Raw genomic sequence first — 15,682 nt, 5'->3', positions numbered from 1 at the left:
TGACTGAGTTGATATGCAACAACAGACATAATGTCTGCTGGAATACTGTACTCACTGGTTATACAATGTTACTGTCATCATTTACCGTGAAGAATTTCAACAGTTGCTGTTTCAGCCATGTTTAAAATCTTGAAATAAGATTATGAGAGTGCTACTCAATCCGTGTTACTCATAATTCACATGACCGGTTTCTGTTCCTCTAGAACCTCCTTCAGATCTGCAATTTCGGTTACAGGAGCAACCCGTCCACACACAGCAACCTTCACAAGCTTGTGGACGGGTTACTCCTGTAACCGAAATTGCAGATCTGAAGGAGGTTCTAGAGGAACCGAAACCGGTCCTGTGAACATTTATGCAATCAAGACGGATTACAAGTATCAGTTGATATAGTTGTGGAAAAACACATGACCAAATCACAGGTTTTAATCTTAAGTACAGTGTGCTGTGATCTGGTCACCTTCTTTACCACAACCATATCAACTGAGTCATGCTAATTACCAGTAAATTGGCATATTACACAAATATTCTCGCGTTTATTTCGACAAAATTGGTTTACACAACTGAAGATACGTGTTTGACGATGACTTATGTTCTACTCAGATCTAATGATTTATAATACTTGTAACACTTGATAATGGCCTAAGTACGAAATCCATATTGTGAAATAAAACCTGTTGTACAGTGAAATGGCGATTATATCTTTCAGAAACTATTACAGATGCCTGCAATATGCTACCGAACATAAACCGAAATTTTGTAAGCAATTAAAACCAACGCCCCTGGATGGACCCTGCGTCTCTCATGATCGAAATAGCTATCGTACAATGAGCTAGAAGTTTCTTTCCTGAAACTGAGGTTGTGTGTCACAGTTTTCATATTGATCTATGTCTGTGGAAACAAGTTAAGTTCTGAGGCCGTGTTGCCGCCGTAAGTAGAATGAAGAAATACACTGTCACATAAGAAGGTGTTCGACCAGAGCACATTTTCCCCTGGAAATCTTGGATGCTGGCTTGCCATGTATTCAGGTGAGAACACCTAAAAGCAAAAAGTGTCAGGTCTTCTATGACTATTTTGTGCACTAGTGGCTCTAGAAATATGTGGAACTACAGTGGGAGTCACCATCGCACTGACAACGTCGCTGAAGGCTGGAACCGATGGATAAATACATTAACGTCAAAAGATCATCCAAATGTTTAATTACTAGTGAACAAAAAAAATCTTAGAGAAGATGCATAGTACCAGGGCCACAGGTTTGGTGGATTAATTTTAAATTTTGATGCGGAAAGAAGTCAGTAATGAAGCCAAGCGAGACTATTACTTTAAAAAGATTTCAAATTGCTGGCGACTTTAAATTATTTCTAACTTGGGCGGCTTACGCACAGAAATTATAATGAAGAAGAAAACGTCACAACCACTGTATACTGAAGAGAAGTTTGATGCACGTCATACTTATTTACAAGTTCAATGGTGTATGAAGAGGGATCACCTCCTCTTGGTTTTTCCTAGAAAGTCGATTGCGATATGTGAAATATTCGCAAACTAATATTGCCTTTTCTAGAGAATCATAGCGGGTTTCGCCTAGAGTGTTTCTTGGAATCAGAATGTCGGTAGATACCCAATTCAAAATCGTTGCAACGGGAACGCAGGAAAATGACGTGCAACTACATACATTCTTTCTACACCTCATGGATACAGCTTGTTTTAAGAAGTAAAACACATATAAATATCTCGGTTGTAAACAATGATAAGAGACAGTCCATGAGGAACAGGGTTATTGCATGCATAGTGTGGTACACGGTGTGTTTTATTCTGTAAGTGGATAATTCTACGATAAAGCGAGACATGACAGCTATGTTATTTTAGATTCTCAGTAATGGCGGTTTCGTCAGGATGTGTGCGTGTATACAGTGATCATATTTAGAAACTATGGCTGCCAGCAGTACTAATGCGTGGGGTGCTCGTGCCAGGAAAATGCTTTTCAGGGACGGGTTGTACAAGACCAATGACGATGTGGAGAACTACGCCTCAGATAAAGATCCTGAGTATGTTGCCCTGAAAGCAGAAGAACTTAAAAAGTTGTTGGTAATCAGGTAGTACAAATAATTATTTAAGCAGTTAACTGTTAAGCGACGTCCCTTACAGTGGTTTACTTGAATTTACGTGACAGCGTGATGACAGAAATGTAAGGGCCGCCTGAACATTGTTTGCAGGCTGTAGTGACGCGATAGCAAAATTAATTTTATATTGTGCTGAATCATAGATTAATTTTTGAGGTGGTTGTAGTTTATTTTCGCAATAACTGTTAATGCAAATATTATTATCATAATCTGAAATAATTCTGATTTTAAACTTATGTTTTTGAGAGTTTTCACGGTCAGTTCGACCACAAGCAGACAGTGGGAAGTTAATGGTGAGACATGTTAAGTCCATTGAGTTTGTAATTAAACGGCAGTAAGTGCCCACTGATGCATTTTAAATAATAAAATTTTAGGTAGCATTAACGATCTTAAAAATACAGGGTGGCACAGTCAAAAGTAGCCCGCCTCCCATTTGAACACGAATGCAATATTTCGACCTCTGAAGTAGAGGTAACATCTACTACAATGGACACTTTTATGCAATAATCGATTGTTAGCATTCTTATGTCAGCATTTTAGTTTATTTCATCAGTTAAGTTAGACTTCTTCATTGCGGTCTGCCGTCTAACTTTCCCGATCGAGAAACAATTGATGTTGTGGAAGCATATGTGAAGACAGGTTCGATTAACGAAACTAGCGAAGTTTTCGAGGTCAAGTAATCGGACAGAGGACTACCAGTAAAGAGAGCCACACAGAACGGGTATAAAAATTGACGCACCTACACATCTGTGCAAAATGGGAAACGACAAAGAATTTCTTCAGTTCGTACACCAGAAGCTATTGCAGACATTCGCCGACGAATTATTCAGAGCCCAAAGACGTCTACACTCAAACTGTCCCAAGAGGAGCATGTAAGAAGGCGGAGATGCCAGCGGATATTGAAAAGACGTACTCTGAAGCCATATCGTGTGATAGTGGTGCAGCATTTACGGGAGGATGTCAGTCACAAACGTGTAGATTATTGCACGTGGCTTTTGAATAACATCAACAATCGTTTGTTACATCCTATCCATTACGTCATGAGTGATGACCCATGGTTTCATCTTTCCGGTCATGTGAATTCACAGAATACGAGGTATTGAGCTTTCTTGCGGTGTAACAGGAACGCGCATCATTAGACCGGTATTTTTTGACGCTACCCTCAACAAGATCATAAATTATGGATAATAATAACATAAATAAATCAATGATTTAATAATGAAGAGTTTATTTATTGCTCATGTCACCCCAAGAAAACATTATCATGAACTATAGAAGACCAACCAAAAACGACGTAAAAGTAAAATGCTAAGTTCTAAAGTCTTTTGACTTAAAACTTAACTTCAAAAATTTACTAAGAGAGAGTTGAGTCTTCATCAAGCCACTAATTCCAGCACAGATTAAGAGACTAATGATAATGCTACCTACACACGGACAAATACCGCTGCTCTTCAGAAACTTCCTCGGTGAGCAGTTGCATATATGAAAATTATAGCACAAAAGTACATTTTGTGCTAAACTCACTGAATATGGATGAGAATACTGCTTCTTACAGCAAAATGAGGCAGCATGCTACGTGTCTAAGATATCCCTAGAACGAGTTTATGATATCATCACTGAGGAGCGAATTGTCACAAATCGTTTAAAGCCACCACGTTCGCCGGATCTAGCGATTTGTGATTTTTTACTGTGGGAACATTTGAAGAGTACGGTCTATGAGGTAAATCCAACACAATACCGAACATCAGCTGTGAAGTTACCGTCATCGATATCCGAACTTTACGCCTGGTGTATCTGAATATGCTTAGATGTGCACAGCTGTGAATTGCAGGGCATCATTTTCTATACCTTGTATAAACTTACTTTTCGCTGTGTTTTTTGTTACAAGTAAATTATAATTAAGTCAATTTCAGCTCCTCGTTTCCGTAATTTCACTGTTTTTCCTTTATACTTACACGGGCCACTTTTATCTGTGGCCCCCTTCATTTCATTATTCTAGAAATATTTAAAATCAAATACTTATCTGAATTAAAAAATCACAATCCATGTACTTGAAATACCTTATTTATGAGAATTTATTGAAACCCTACTGCTCAATTTCTCAAAATAACCAACTAGTCCCTTACCATTGTTCCCAGCCGAGGTCTTCACACGTTAAACATCATTTTATCCATGCTGGCAGTTTTTGAACCTTTCGACACATATTAAAATTGACTGACGTTTTCTAGACAACAGCACGCTGTGTTACACCACTAGACAGGAAGCATATTCTTAGTGTACAAAATTTTTGGTGACATTTTTGGGAACAGCGATCTTGTAATCTGTATAAAACCAGTGAAAAAACATCGCGATGGGTATTTTATTACAATGACCGGTTTCCGCCTAGGCTTTGACTATCTTCAGACAGCACCATCAGCTGAAGTTGACAATGCGATCAGTGGACTGTTCTATCCGTCGTCAACTTCAGCTGATGGTGACATCTGAAGATGACCTACGCCAAGGCCGAAACCGATCCTTATAGTAAAATACCCATCGCGATCTAGACTGTTTTTCACTGATAGTATAAATTCATAGTGTGGCTGTGTAGTGCCTGAAAAAAGCCGCTTCTCCCAGCAAGAGCCCCAGGCTCCGCAGATGCGTCTGTCCGCACATGTGTTCCGACCACAGGCGGAATGTCGTAACTGCACAGCTAGTTCCCTCGAAGGTCCCGCTCCGTCGGCGGTACTCACCTGCACGAGGACGAGAGGGTTGCCGTCGAGGAAGGTTCTGTTGAGGACGTCGAAGTGCTGGAAGGCGCCTGGAGGCAGGTACTGGATCTGGTTGCGCTCGAGGCGCAGGGTGTCCAGCGACATGAGCGAGCCGCGGGCCTCGTCCGGTTCGGAGGTGGCGCTGTGCAGCCCGGCGATGCGGTTCGCCGACAGGTCGAGCGTCCTCAGGAGGCGCAGCGGCGCCAGCTGGCGGTACGGCACCGACGACAGCTGGTTGTCCGCCAGCTGCAGCCGGGACAGCCGCGGCGGGCCGTCGCGGAACAGCGCCACGTCCAGCTCCGACAGGTGGTTGCCCTGCGGACACCCGGTCGGCCGTCGCATTGCGTGCGCCACTGTGCGCGAAACAACAGCTTTTTATACACTCTAAGACAAAAAGAAACGACGTAGAATGGTGTGGAAATCGGTAGATGTCATGTACACGCACAAACAAATGATTACAATTTCAGAAAAATGGGGTGATTTGCGTCAAGAGAAAGAGCTTCACAAACCGAGCGAGGCAATAATGCGCTGGTTCACCTCTGGCCCAAATGCAAGCATTTATTCAGCTTCGCATTGGTTGCTGGAGTTGTCGGATGTCCTCCTGAGTGATATCGTGCCAAATTCCTTGCAATTTTAGCCATAGATCGTCAGATTCCAGATGGCTGTGGAGCCCTGCCCTTAATGCTCCAAACGCTCTCAGTTGGGGAAAGACATTGCACGCCAAGGCACAGATTGGTAAGCAAGACTAAAATCAGCAGAGACCCTCGCCTTATGCGCCCTGAGGAACGAAATCCCAGGATGGGTTGCTATGAAGGGCAACACAACGAAATGTAGAACAGCGTCGACGTACTGCTGTGCTGTAAGGGTGCTCCGGATGAAAACCAAAGATGTCTTGCTATGAAATGAAATGGAACTCCAGAGTATCACTTAGTTGATGGGCTGTGTGGCGGGTGGCAGTCAGTCTGCAATCCCATCACTGTCCAGGGCATCTCCAGACGTGTCCTCGCTGGTCATAGGGATTCAGTTCGAAGAGGGACTCATCACATTTCAGGCCTAAGATGTGACCGGAGATGCCTCAGATGGCGGTGGGATACTAACCTGTGCATTGACGTAGATACGGCACAACAACGTGGAGTGCTGGTCTAGGAGGCCATTTCTTTTCATAGCAGGACTTCTTTGGGTATCATCCTTACAACACAGCAGTGCATTGTCGATATTCTACGCCCTGTCTTGTTGCCCTTCATGGCAAGCCATCCTGGCCTTACGTTTCAGCAAGATAATGTCCGCCCAAGCACGGCGAGAGTTTCTGCTGCTTGTCTTCGTGCTTCCAAACCCTACCTTGGCCAGCAATGTCGCTGGATCGCTACCCATCTGAAGACGTACGGAGCATTTTCTGCACAGCCCTCTAACCATCGCGGCATTTTCATGATCTAACGTGCCAATTGGACAGAATTTGGCTCGATATCCCTCAGAAGGACATCCAACAACTCCATCAATCAATGTCAAGCCGAGTAACTGTCTGCATAAGGGCCAGAGGTGGATCGACGCGTTGTTAAGCTCAGCTTATGCAATTCTTTCTCATGAATAACTCATCCAATTTTTCTGAAATTGTAATCATTTGCCCCGCGGGATTACCCGAGCAGTCTTAGGCGCTGCAGTCATGGACTGTGCGGCTGGTCCCGGCGGAGGTTCGAGTCCTCCCTCGGGCACGGGTGTGTGCTTCGTCCTTAGGATAATTTAGGTTAAGTAGTGTGTAAGCTTAGGGACTTATGACCTTAGCAGTTAAGTCCCATAACATTTCACACACATTTTTTGTAATGATTTGTTTATCTGGACAGGTACATCAAAGCGACCGATTTTCGTTGCATTCGGGTACTTTCTTCTTGGTGTGTCTATTTTTTGTCTTAGAGTCTATGTTTAGCGTCAAACTGGCCCAGTTGGTCCGTGGTGTGTCAACTGTGGACACATGCGTCCTGCAGTAATCATGGAATGTTTAAAAAGAAATCTAAATGTTGATTTGCCTGCACATCGCTCATGCCTGTAAACAGGAGGAAAATGGTGGTGGGAAGACCTGTCTACTGAGTACATCGACAATCAATTGAGAACTGCCTCATGACGTGGCGTCGCGAAATAGTGGAGCTTCTCAAACCAACAAATGGTAACCCTAGACAATGGAAGTCACCTGTCAGCCTGTGTGTCACTGACAGTGAAACAGGAAATGTTAGCTCAGTGGGAATACACTCACAAATGCAGGTAAACATCGAGTAAGTGCCTGAAATGACATGGGGCTCTATTGCAACCGAAAACGAGTGGGAAAACAGGCCAACAGGTGGCGATGGGCAGCAACAAGTCAGTGACGTAACATAAAATGGGCTGTAGTGGGAGAGGGAGTCGGATCATTTCTAGTCTGGCTGATAAACACCTGCTGGGAGGATCGGGTGCTGGGCCGCCGCTTCCGCCATGCTCGGCCTCCTACGTCCCCAGACCTCAATCCGTGTCATTACTGGTTATGGGGTAACCTGAAGTCGCAAGTCTACCGCGATCGTCTGACCTCATTAGCGATGCTAAAAGACCACATCCAACGGCAGATTGCTCAGTCAACTCCAGTGGCAGACACTGCAAGAGAGGTGCTGTGCATCATGGTGTAGTCTACTGTTAAACTTCCGAGAGCGTACGCTCCTAGAATATTCAACCAATATCCTGCTTCCTTTTACGTATGTCTCGCGAAAAGACTGTGAAAATTAAATTAAAGAGATTTGAACCCCCACGGCGACTTAGCAGCGATCGTTCTTCCCGCGATCCATATGATTTCGTTGTGCAGAGTGGCCAAAAAAGCACAGACAAGGTTTAGGATCAGGCTTCTTCCACCGAAACAAGAAAGAAATTTATAGTAAACGTGGGGTCTAAAATGTGTACTTTGAGAGCTATGAGAACTTGTTCATGTTCGCCAGTCTGAACATCTCTTCTACCGAACAAGTGGTCACAGCTCTTCAGGTATGCACGTCGGAGGCATGTTCAAAAAATGGTTCAAATAGCTCTGAGCACTATGGGACTTAACATCTGAGGTCATAAGTCCCCTAGAACTTAGAACTACTTAAACCTAACCAACCTAAGTACATCACACACATCCATGTCCGAGGCAGGATTCGAACCCGCGACCGTAGCGGTCGCGCGGTTCCAGACTGAAGCGCCTAGAACCGCTCGGCCACAAAGACCGGCTATCAGCCAGGCTAGGGATGATAAGATTCTGTTACACACCGGCGTACCCCGCACCCGTCACACTGACGGCTTGCAAAGCGGCGGCCAGCATTTACCTAAGAAAAAGTGTCCGATCACGACTGATGTGCTAAAGCTACACAGCACCACCACTTTCTTGTCAGGTAAATAGGGTTTCCACGGAGCTACGGTAGGCCCACCTGCAGGTCCAGCGCCTCGAGCAGCTGCAGGTTGGAGAAGGCGGCCGGCGGCAGCGAAGTGAGCGAGTTGTCTGCCAGGTCCAGCGTCTGCAGGGACTCCTCCAGGCCGCGCCACGCCTCCTGGTTCACCTCAGAGATGTCGTTACCTGCGGCACGCCGAGTCACGTGTCACACCACACACTGACCAACTGTAATAAAACTGGTTAAGTTGAGACAAATGTACTAACCCATCTTGGATCATATGAAATGAACTATTCCAAAATTGAAAACTCAAAACCCCAAAATCTGCTGCCATATACGTAGCTGTACGAAAATGTACGCTACTGGCCATTAAAATTGCTACACCAAGAAGAAAGGCAGATGAGAAACGGGTATTCATTGGACAAATATATTATACTAGAACTGACATGTGATTACATTTTCACGCAGTTTGGGTGCATAGGTCCTGAGAAATCAGTACCCAGAACAACCATCTCTGGCCGTAATAACGGCCTTGATACGCCTGGGCATTGAGTCAAACAGAGCTTGGATGGTGTCTACACGTACAACTGCCCATGCAGCTTCATGCAGTTCATCAAGAGTAGTGACTGGCGTACCATAATGAGCTAGTTGCTCGGCCACCATTGACCAGACTTTTTCAATTAATGAGAGACCTGGAGAATGTGCCGGCCACGGCAGCAGTCGAACATTTTCTGCATCCATAAAGGCCGGTACAGGTCCTGCAACATACCGTCGTGCATTGTCCCGCTGAAATGTAGGGTTTCGCTGGAATCCAATGAAGGGCAGAGCCACGGACCGTAACACATCTGTAATGTAACGTCCTCTGTTCAAAGTGCCGTCAATGCTAACAAGAGGTGACCGACACGTGTAACCAATGGCACCCCATACCATCACGCTGGGTGATACGACAGCATAGCCATGACGAATACACTCTGCCAATGTGCGTTCACCGCGATGTCGCCAAACACGGATTCCACCATATGATGCTGTAAACAGAAACTCGATTCATCCGAAAAAATGACATTTTGCATTTCGTGCACCCAGGTTCGTCATTGAGTACACCATCGAGTACACGAGGTGCTCCTGTCTGTGATGGAGCGTCAAGGGTAACCGAAGCCATGGTCTTCGAGGCGATAGTCCATGCTGCTGCAAACGTTGTCGAACTGTTCGTGCAGATGGCTGTTGTCTTTCAAACGTCCTCATCTGTTGGCTCAGGGATCGAGACGTGGCTGCACGAACCGTTTCAGCTATGTGGATAAGATGCCTGTCATGTCATCTCGACTGCTAGTGATACGAGGCCGTTGGGATCCAGCACGGCGTTCCGTATTACTCTTCTGAACCCACCGATTCCATATTCTGGTAACAGTAACTGGATCTCGACCAACGCTAGAACCAATGTCGCGAAACGGTAAACCGCAATATCAATAGGCTACAATCCGACCTTTATCAAAGTCTGAAACGTGATGGTGCGCATTTATCCTCCTTACACGAGGCATCACAATAACGTTTTAGCAGGCAACGCCGGTCAACTGCTGTTTGTGTATGAGAAATCGGTGGGTAACTTTCCTGATGTCAGTACGTTGTAGGTGTCACCACCGGCGCCTTGTGTGAACGCTCGGAAAAGCTAATCATTTGCATATCACTGCATCTTCTTCCTGTCGGCTAAATTTCACGTGTGTACCACGTCATTTTCGTGGTTTAGCAATTTTATTAGCCAGTAGTGTATAAACATCAGCATATATACTGAAGAGCCACAGAAACTGGTACACCTGCCTAATATCGCGTAGGGCCCCCGCGAACATTCTGAAGTGCCACAACACCACTTGGCATGGACACGACTAATGTTTGAAGTTGTGCTTGAGGGAACTCCAGGCAGAGCGGTCCATAGATCCGTAAGAGTACGACGGGGTGATGGTCTCTTCTGAACAGCACATTGCAAGGCATCCCAGATATGCTCAATTATGTTTATATCTGGGGAGTTTGCTGGCCGGGGGAAGAGTTTAAACTCAGCAATTGTTGCTAGAGCCAGTTTATAGCAATTCTGGACGTGTGGGGTGTCGCATTGTCCTGATGGAATTGCCCAAGTCTGTTCGAATGCGCAATGGACATGAATGGATGCAGGTGATCAGAAAGGATGCTTACGTACGAGTCACCTGTCAGAGTCGTATTTAGACGTATCAGGGAACCCATGTCACTCCAGCTGGATACGTCCCACAGCATTACTGAACTTCCACCAACTTGAACAGTCCCTTGCCGACATGCGGGCTCCATGGATTCATGAGGTTGTCTCCAAACCTGTACACGTCCATCCGCTCGTTACAATTTGGAACGAGAATCGTCTGACCACGCAACATGATTCCATTCATCAAGTCAAATGTCGGTGTTGACGGGCCCAGGCGAGGTGTGAGGCTTTGTGTCATGCAGTCATCAAAGGTGGGCCTTTAACTACAAGAAACCCATATCGAAGATGTTTCGTTGAATGGTTCGCACGCTGACACTTATTTATGGTTAGCATTGAAATCTGCAGCAGTTTGCGGAAGGGCTGCACTTCTGTCACGTTGAACAATTCTCTTCAGTCGTCGTTGGTCCCGTTCCTGCAGGATCTTTTTCCGTCCGAAGCGATGTCGGAGATGATGTTTTACCGGATTCCTGATATTCACGGTACGCTCGTGAAATGATCGTACGGGAAAATCCCCACTTCATCGCTACCTCAGAGACGCTGTGCCCCATCCCTCTTGCGCTGAGTGTAGCACCAAACCTACTTAAATCTTGATAACCTGCCACTGTAGCAACAGTAACCTATCTAACAAATGCGCCAGACAATTGTCTTATACAGGCGTTGCCCAGCGCAGCGCCGTATTCTGCCTCTTTACGTATCTCTGTATCAGAATACGCATGCCTATACCAATTTCTTCGGTGATTCAGTGTATTTACTCGCTAACCAAATTGGCTCTGAGCACTATGGGACTTAACAACTGAAGCCATCAGTCCGCTAGAACTTACAACTACTTAGACCTAACCAACCTAAGGACATCACACACATCCATGCCCGACGCAGGATTCGAACCTGCGACCGTAGCAGTCGCGCGTCTCCAGACTGAAGAGCCTAGAACCGCTCGGCCACACCGGCCGGCTTGCTCGTTAACCATCCGATGCAATCATCACAACACTTCAGTTCTGCGATTACCAGTCAGTTAACACAATTTCTTGCTCGTAGGGCTACTTTACGAGAACTTTTCCAGTTCTTTTGCATTAATATCCACTAATGTCATACTTTTCAATCTTAAAAGCATTTAATGCCTCTTTAAGTCGCATTTTCTCTTTATGCTGTCGTCCTTCTCCACCTGATCCACTGTGATGGACATGAAACATACAGTTGTTTACTTTTATGCAACAATATAAATATATGCAAGCTTACTATGTCGACGATGAGGCACTACAAATGCGAGAACTGTAATGACACCAGTCATTGCGCTCACGTCTGTACGAGACACGACTTAGTATATAATTAGTTGAGTTGTTATTGGGAAGGGTGTTGTGTGATGTCGTTAGGTTAGTTATTTTTAAGTTGTTCTAAGTTCTAGGGTGCTGATGACCATGGATGTTAAGTCCCATAGTGCTCAGAGCCATTTGAACCATTTTTTTGTGATTGGGAACCATGTCTATCGCTGACACCAATAAGTCTGCTCAATGCCACTTTTTTGAGGTACCTAGTGATGTTCGAAAGATATTCAAGATAACATGACTCAAAAATACAGGGTGTACCTAAAGTTCGCGAACACTTTCAATTAGTAATTGCACAAGAACGAAACATTGTACAGATACCATACATATGTCACTTTGAAGAGAAATCCTGAAAGCTTTTTTTCCATGTATACCGCCACAGCGAAGTTTGGAAATTTGCCGATAGTCAGCTCTAGTCGCAAACAATGCGAGTTCAGATGTGGAGCGAGCTTTCTGTGTGTTGGAGTTCGACAAAAACAAGTGTGCTTTTTTTTTTTGGTAATCGGTCTACTGACTGGTTTGATGCGGCCCGCCACGAATTCCTTTCCTGTGCTAACCTCTTCATCTCAGAGTAGCACTTGCAACCTACGTCCTCAATTATTTGCTTGACGTATTCCAATCTCTGTCTTCCTCTACAGTTTTTGCCCTCTACAGCTCCCTCTTGTACCATGGACGTCATTCCCTCATGTCTTAGCAGATGTCCTATCATCCTGTCCCTTCTCCTTATCAGTGTTTTCCACATATTCCTTTCTTCTCCGATTCTGCCTAGAACCTCCTCATTCCTTACCTTATCAGTCCACCTAATTTTCAACATTCGTCTATAGCACCACATCTCGAATGCTTCGATTCTCTTCTATTCCGGTTTTCCCACAGTCCATGTTTCACTACCATACAATGCAGTACTCCAGACGTACATCCTCAGAAATTTCTTCCTCAAATCAAGGCCGGTATTTGATATTAGTAGACTTCTCTTGGCCAGAAATGCCTTTTTTGCCATAGCGAGTCTGCTTTTGATGTCCTCCGTGCTCCGTCCGTCATTGGTTGTTTTACTGTCTAGGTAGCAGAATTCCTTAACTTCATTGACTTCGTGACCATCAATCCTGATGTTAAGTTTCTCGGTGTTCTCATTTCTACTACTTCTCATTACCTTCGTCTTTCTCCGATTTACTCTTAAACCATACTGTGTACTCATTAGACTGTTCATTCCGTTCAGCAGATCATTTAATTCTTCTTCACTTTCACTCAGGATAGCAATGTCATCAGCGAATCGTATCATTGATATCCTTTCACCTTGTATTTTAATTCCACTCCTGAACCTTTCTTTTATTTCCATCATTGCTTCCTCGATGTACAGATTGAAGAGTAGGGACGAAAGGCTACACCTTGTCTTACACCCTTCTTAATATGAGCACATCGTTCTTGATCGTCCACTCTTATTAATCCCTCTTGGTTGTTGTACATATTGTATATGATCCGTCTCTCCCTATAGCTTACCCCTACTTTTTTTCAGAATTTCGAACAGCTTGCATCATTTTATATTGTCGAACGCTTTTTCCAGGTCGACAAATCCTATGAAGGTGTCTTGATTTTTCTTCATCCTTGCTTCCATTGTTAGCCGTAACGTCAGAATGGCCTCTCTCGTGCCTTTACTTTTCCTAAAGCCAAACTGATCGTCACCTAGCGCATATATTCTACACACCAACGTGAATAGTCGTTTTGTTGCCACTTCCCCTAATGATTTTAGAAATTCTGATGGGATGTTATCTATCCCTTCTGCCTTATTTGACCGTAAGTCCTCCAAAGCACTTTTAAATTCCGATTCTAATACTGGATCCCCTATCTCTTCTAAATCGATTCCTGTTTCTTCTTCTATCACATCAGACAAATCTTCACCCTCATAGAGGCTTTCAATGTATTCTTTCCACCTATATGCTCTCTCCTCTGCATTTAACAGTGGAATTCCCGTTGCACTCTTAATGTTGCCACAGTTGCTTTTAATGTCACCAAAGTTTGCTTTGACTTTCCTGTATGCTGAGTCTGTCGTTCCGACAATCATATCTTTTTCGATGTCTTCACATTTTTCCTGCAGCCATTTTGTCTTAGCTTCCCTGCACTTCCTATTTATTTCATTCCTCAGCGACTTGTATTTCTGTATTCCTGATTTTCCCGGAACATGTTTCTACTTCCTCCTTTCATCAATCAGCTGAAGTATTTCTTCTGTTACCCATGGTTTCTTCGCAGCTACCTTCTTTGTACCTATGTTTTCCTTCCCAACTTCTGTGATGGCCCTTTTTAGAGACGTCCATTCCTCTTCAACTGTGATGCCTACTGCGCTATTCCTTATTGCTGTATCTATAGCGTTAGAGAACTTCAAACGTATTCCGTCATTCCTTAGAACTTCCATATCCCACTTCTCTGCTTATTGATTCTTCCTGACTGATGTGTTGAACTTCAGCCTACTCTTCATCACTACTATATCGTGATCTGAGTCTATATCTGCTCCTCGGTACGCCTTACAATCCAGTATCTGATTTCGGAATCTCTGTCTGACCATGATGTAATCTAATTGAAATCTTCCCGTATCTCCCGGCCTTTTCCAAGTATACCTCCTCCTCTTGTGATTCTTGAACAGGGTATTCGCTATTACTAGCTGAAACTTGTTATAGAACTCAATTAGTCTTTCTCCTCTTTCATTCCTTGTCCCAAGCCCATATTCTCCTGTAACCTTTTCTTCTACTCCATCCCCTACAACAAGTATGCTACAGCTATTCAATGGTTTCTTAGAACGAAGTACGGTAAGAAGCCATTTACCACTGGCACAACAAATTCCCCAAAGGTAAATTTTTTTTGTGCCTTGTCACGTCGAAAACTGTACGGGCCATTCTTCCTTGCGGAAAGCACTGTCATTGGATATTCCTACTTGGGCATGTTGCACCAGTGGCTGATGCCTCAAATGCAGTCGGACTCTCCGTTGATCTTTCAGCAGCATGGGGCTCCACCCCGTTTTCATCGTGTAGTTTTTGGGTGCCTGAACACGGAGCTGCAGCATGGATGGATCCGTCGTGCTACAGAAGGGGACAGCTGTTTCATGAAATGGCCTTCCCGATCACCAGATCGCACTTCGTGTGACTTCCTTCTGTGGGGACACATTAAAGATCTGGTGTATGTACCGCTTCTACCACGTGATGTAGCAGAGCTCCTTGAATGAATACGGGAAGTGACTGCCACAGTCGATGCCATGCTGGGACGGGTATGGTAAGAATTCGATTATCGTATTGACGTCTGCCGGGCCACTCATGGTTCGGATATCGAATGTTTGTAAATAAACTTTCAGAGTTTCTCTTCAAAATGCAATATGTATGACATCCGTACAACGTTTAGTTCTTGTGCAATAAATAATTGAAGGTGTTCTCAGACTTCATGTACACCCTGTATAATCCTCTGATGAAGAAATATGAGCCGATGTCTATGTATCCTCGATTTTCAGACCATCCCATATGTAACTTTACTTCAACCATGACCTTATCCTTGCCTTTTTCACTCGTTACTTTATATTTTATACTTGTGATATAGCTACATTATGCTTTGTACATTATCTGTGATTAGTCATAACTATGGAAATGAGCGTTATAAATGGAACTTGACCTCACGTATCAGTGCACATAATCACTACATTTCTGAACAGTATTGTAAATACTTCGTAATGTTTTTCTATAACTCTGTATTGTGTAACTCAGGTTGTTTTCATTCCAGCATACTTTGTAAAGTGTTAGTTGCTCATACTACTGTGTTTTTCTTATATGCTAGGTTTCATTTTAAAGTTTCATAGTGCACATGAGCACTGTTATAACTGATTGTTTGTATATTCGTGATTCCTAGTCACAGATTTTAGATGGTT

General features: G+C 44.1%; 1 protein-coding gene across 1 annotated transcript in view; it reads right to left on the bottom strand.

Annotated features, from left to right (window-relative positions):
* Positions 1-15,682, bottom strand: part of LOC126293315 (chaoptin) — a 253,508-nt gene that overhangs the window by 132,189 nt on the left and 105,637 nt on the right. The window contains exons 4-5 of the mRNA XM_049986461.1: positions 8,281-8,426; positions 4,847-5,179 (exon numbers count right to left, since the gene is read on the bottom strand). Of these exons, the coding sequence (XP_049842418.1) occupies positions 4,847-5,179; positions 8,281-8,426 (479 nt within the window). The remainder of the gene's footprint in view (positions 1-4,846; positions 5,180-8,280; positions 8,427-15,682) is intronic.

This window comes from Schistocerca gregaria, chromosome 10, assembly GCF_023897955.1.
Source record: "Schistocerca gregaria isolate iqSchGreg1 chromosome 10, iqSchGreg1.2, whole genome shotgun sequence".
In the NCBI taxonomy this organism is placed as follows: Eukaryota; Metazoa; Arthropoda; class Insecta; order Orthoptera; family Acrididae; genus Schistocerca; species Schistocerca gregaria.
The sequence above is the reverse complement of the archived record's forward strand: the minus strand, read 5'-3'. Positions and strand labels throughout refer to the sequence as shown.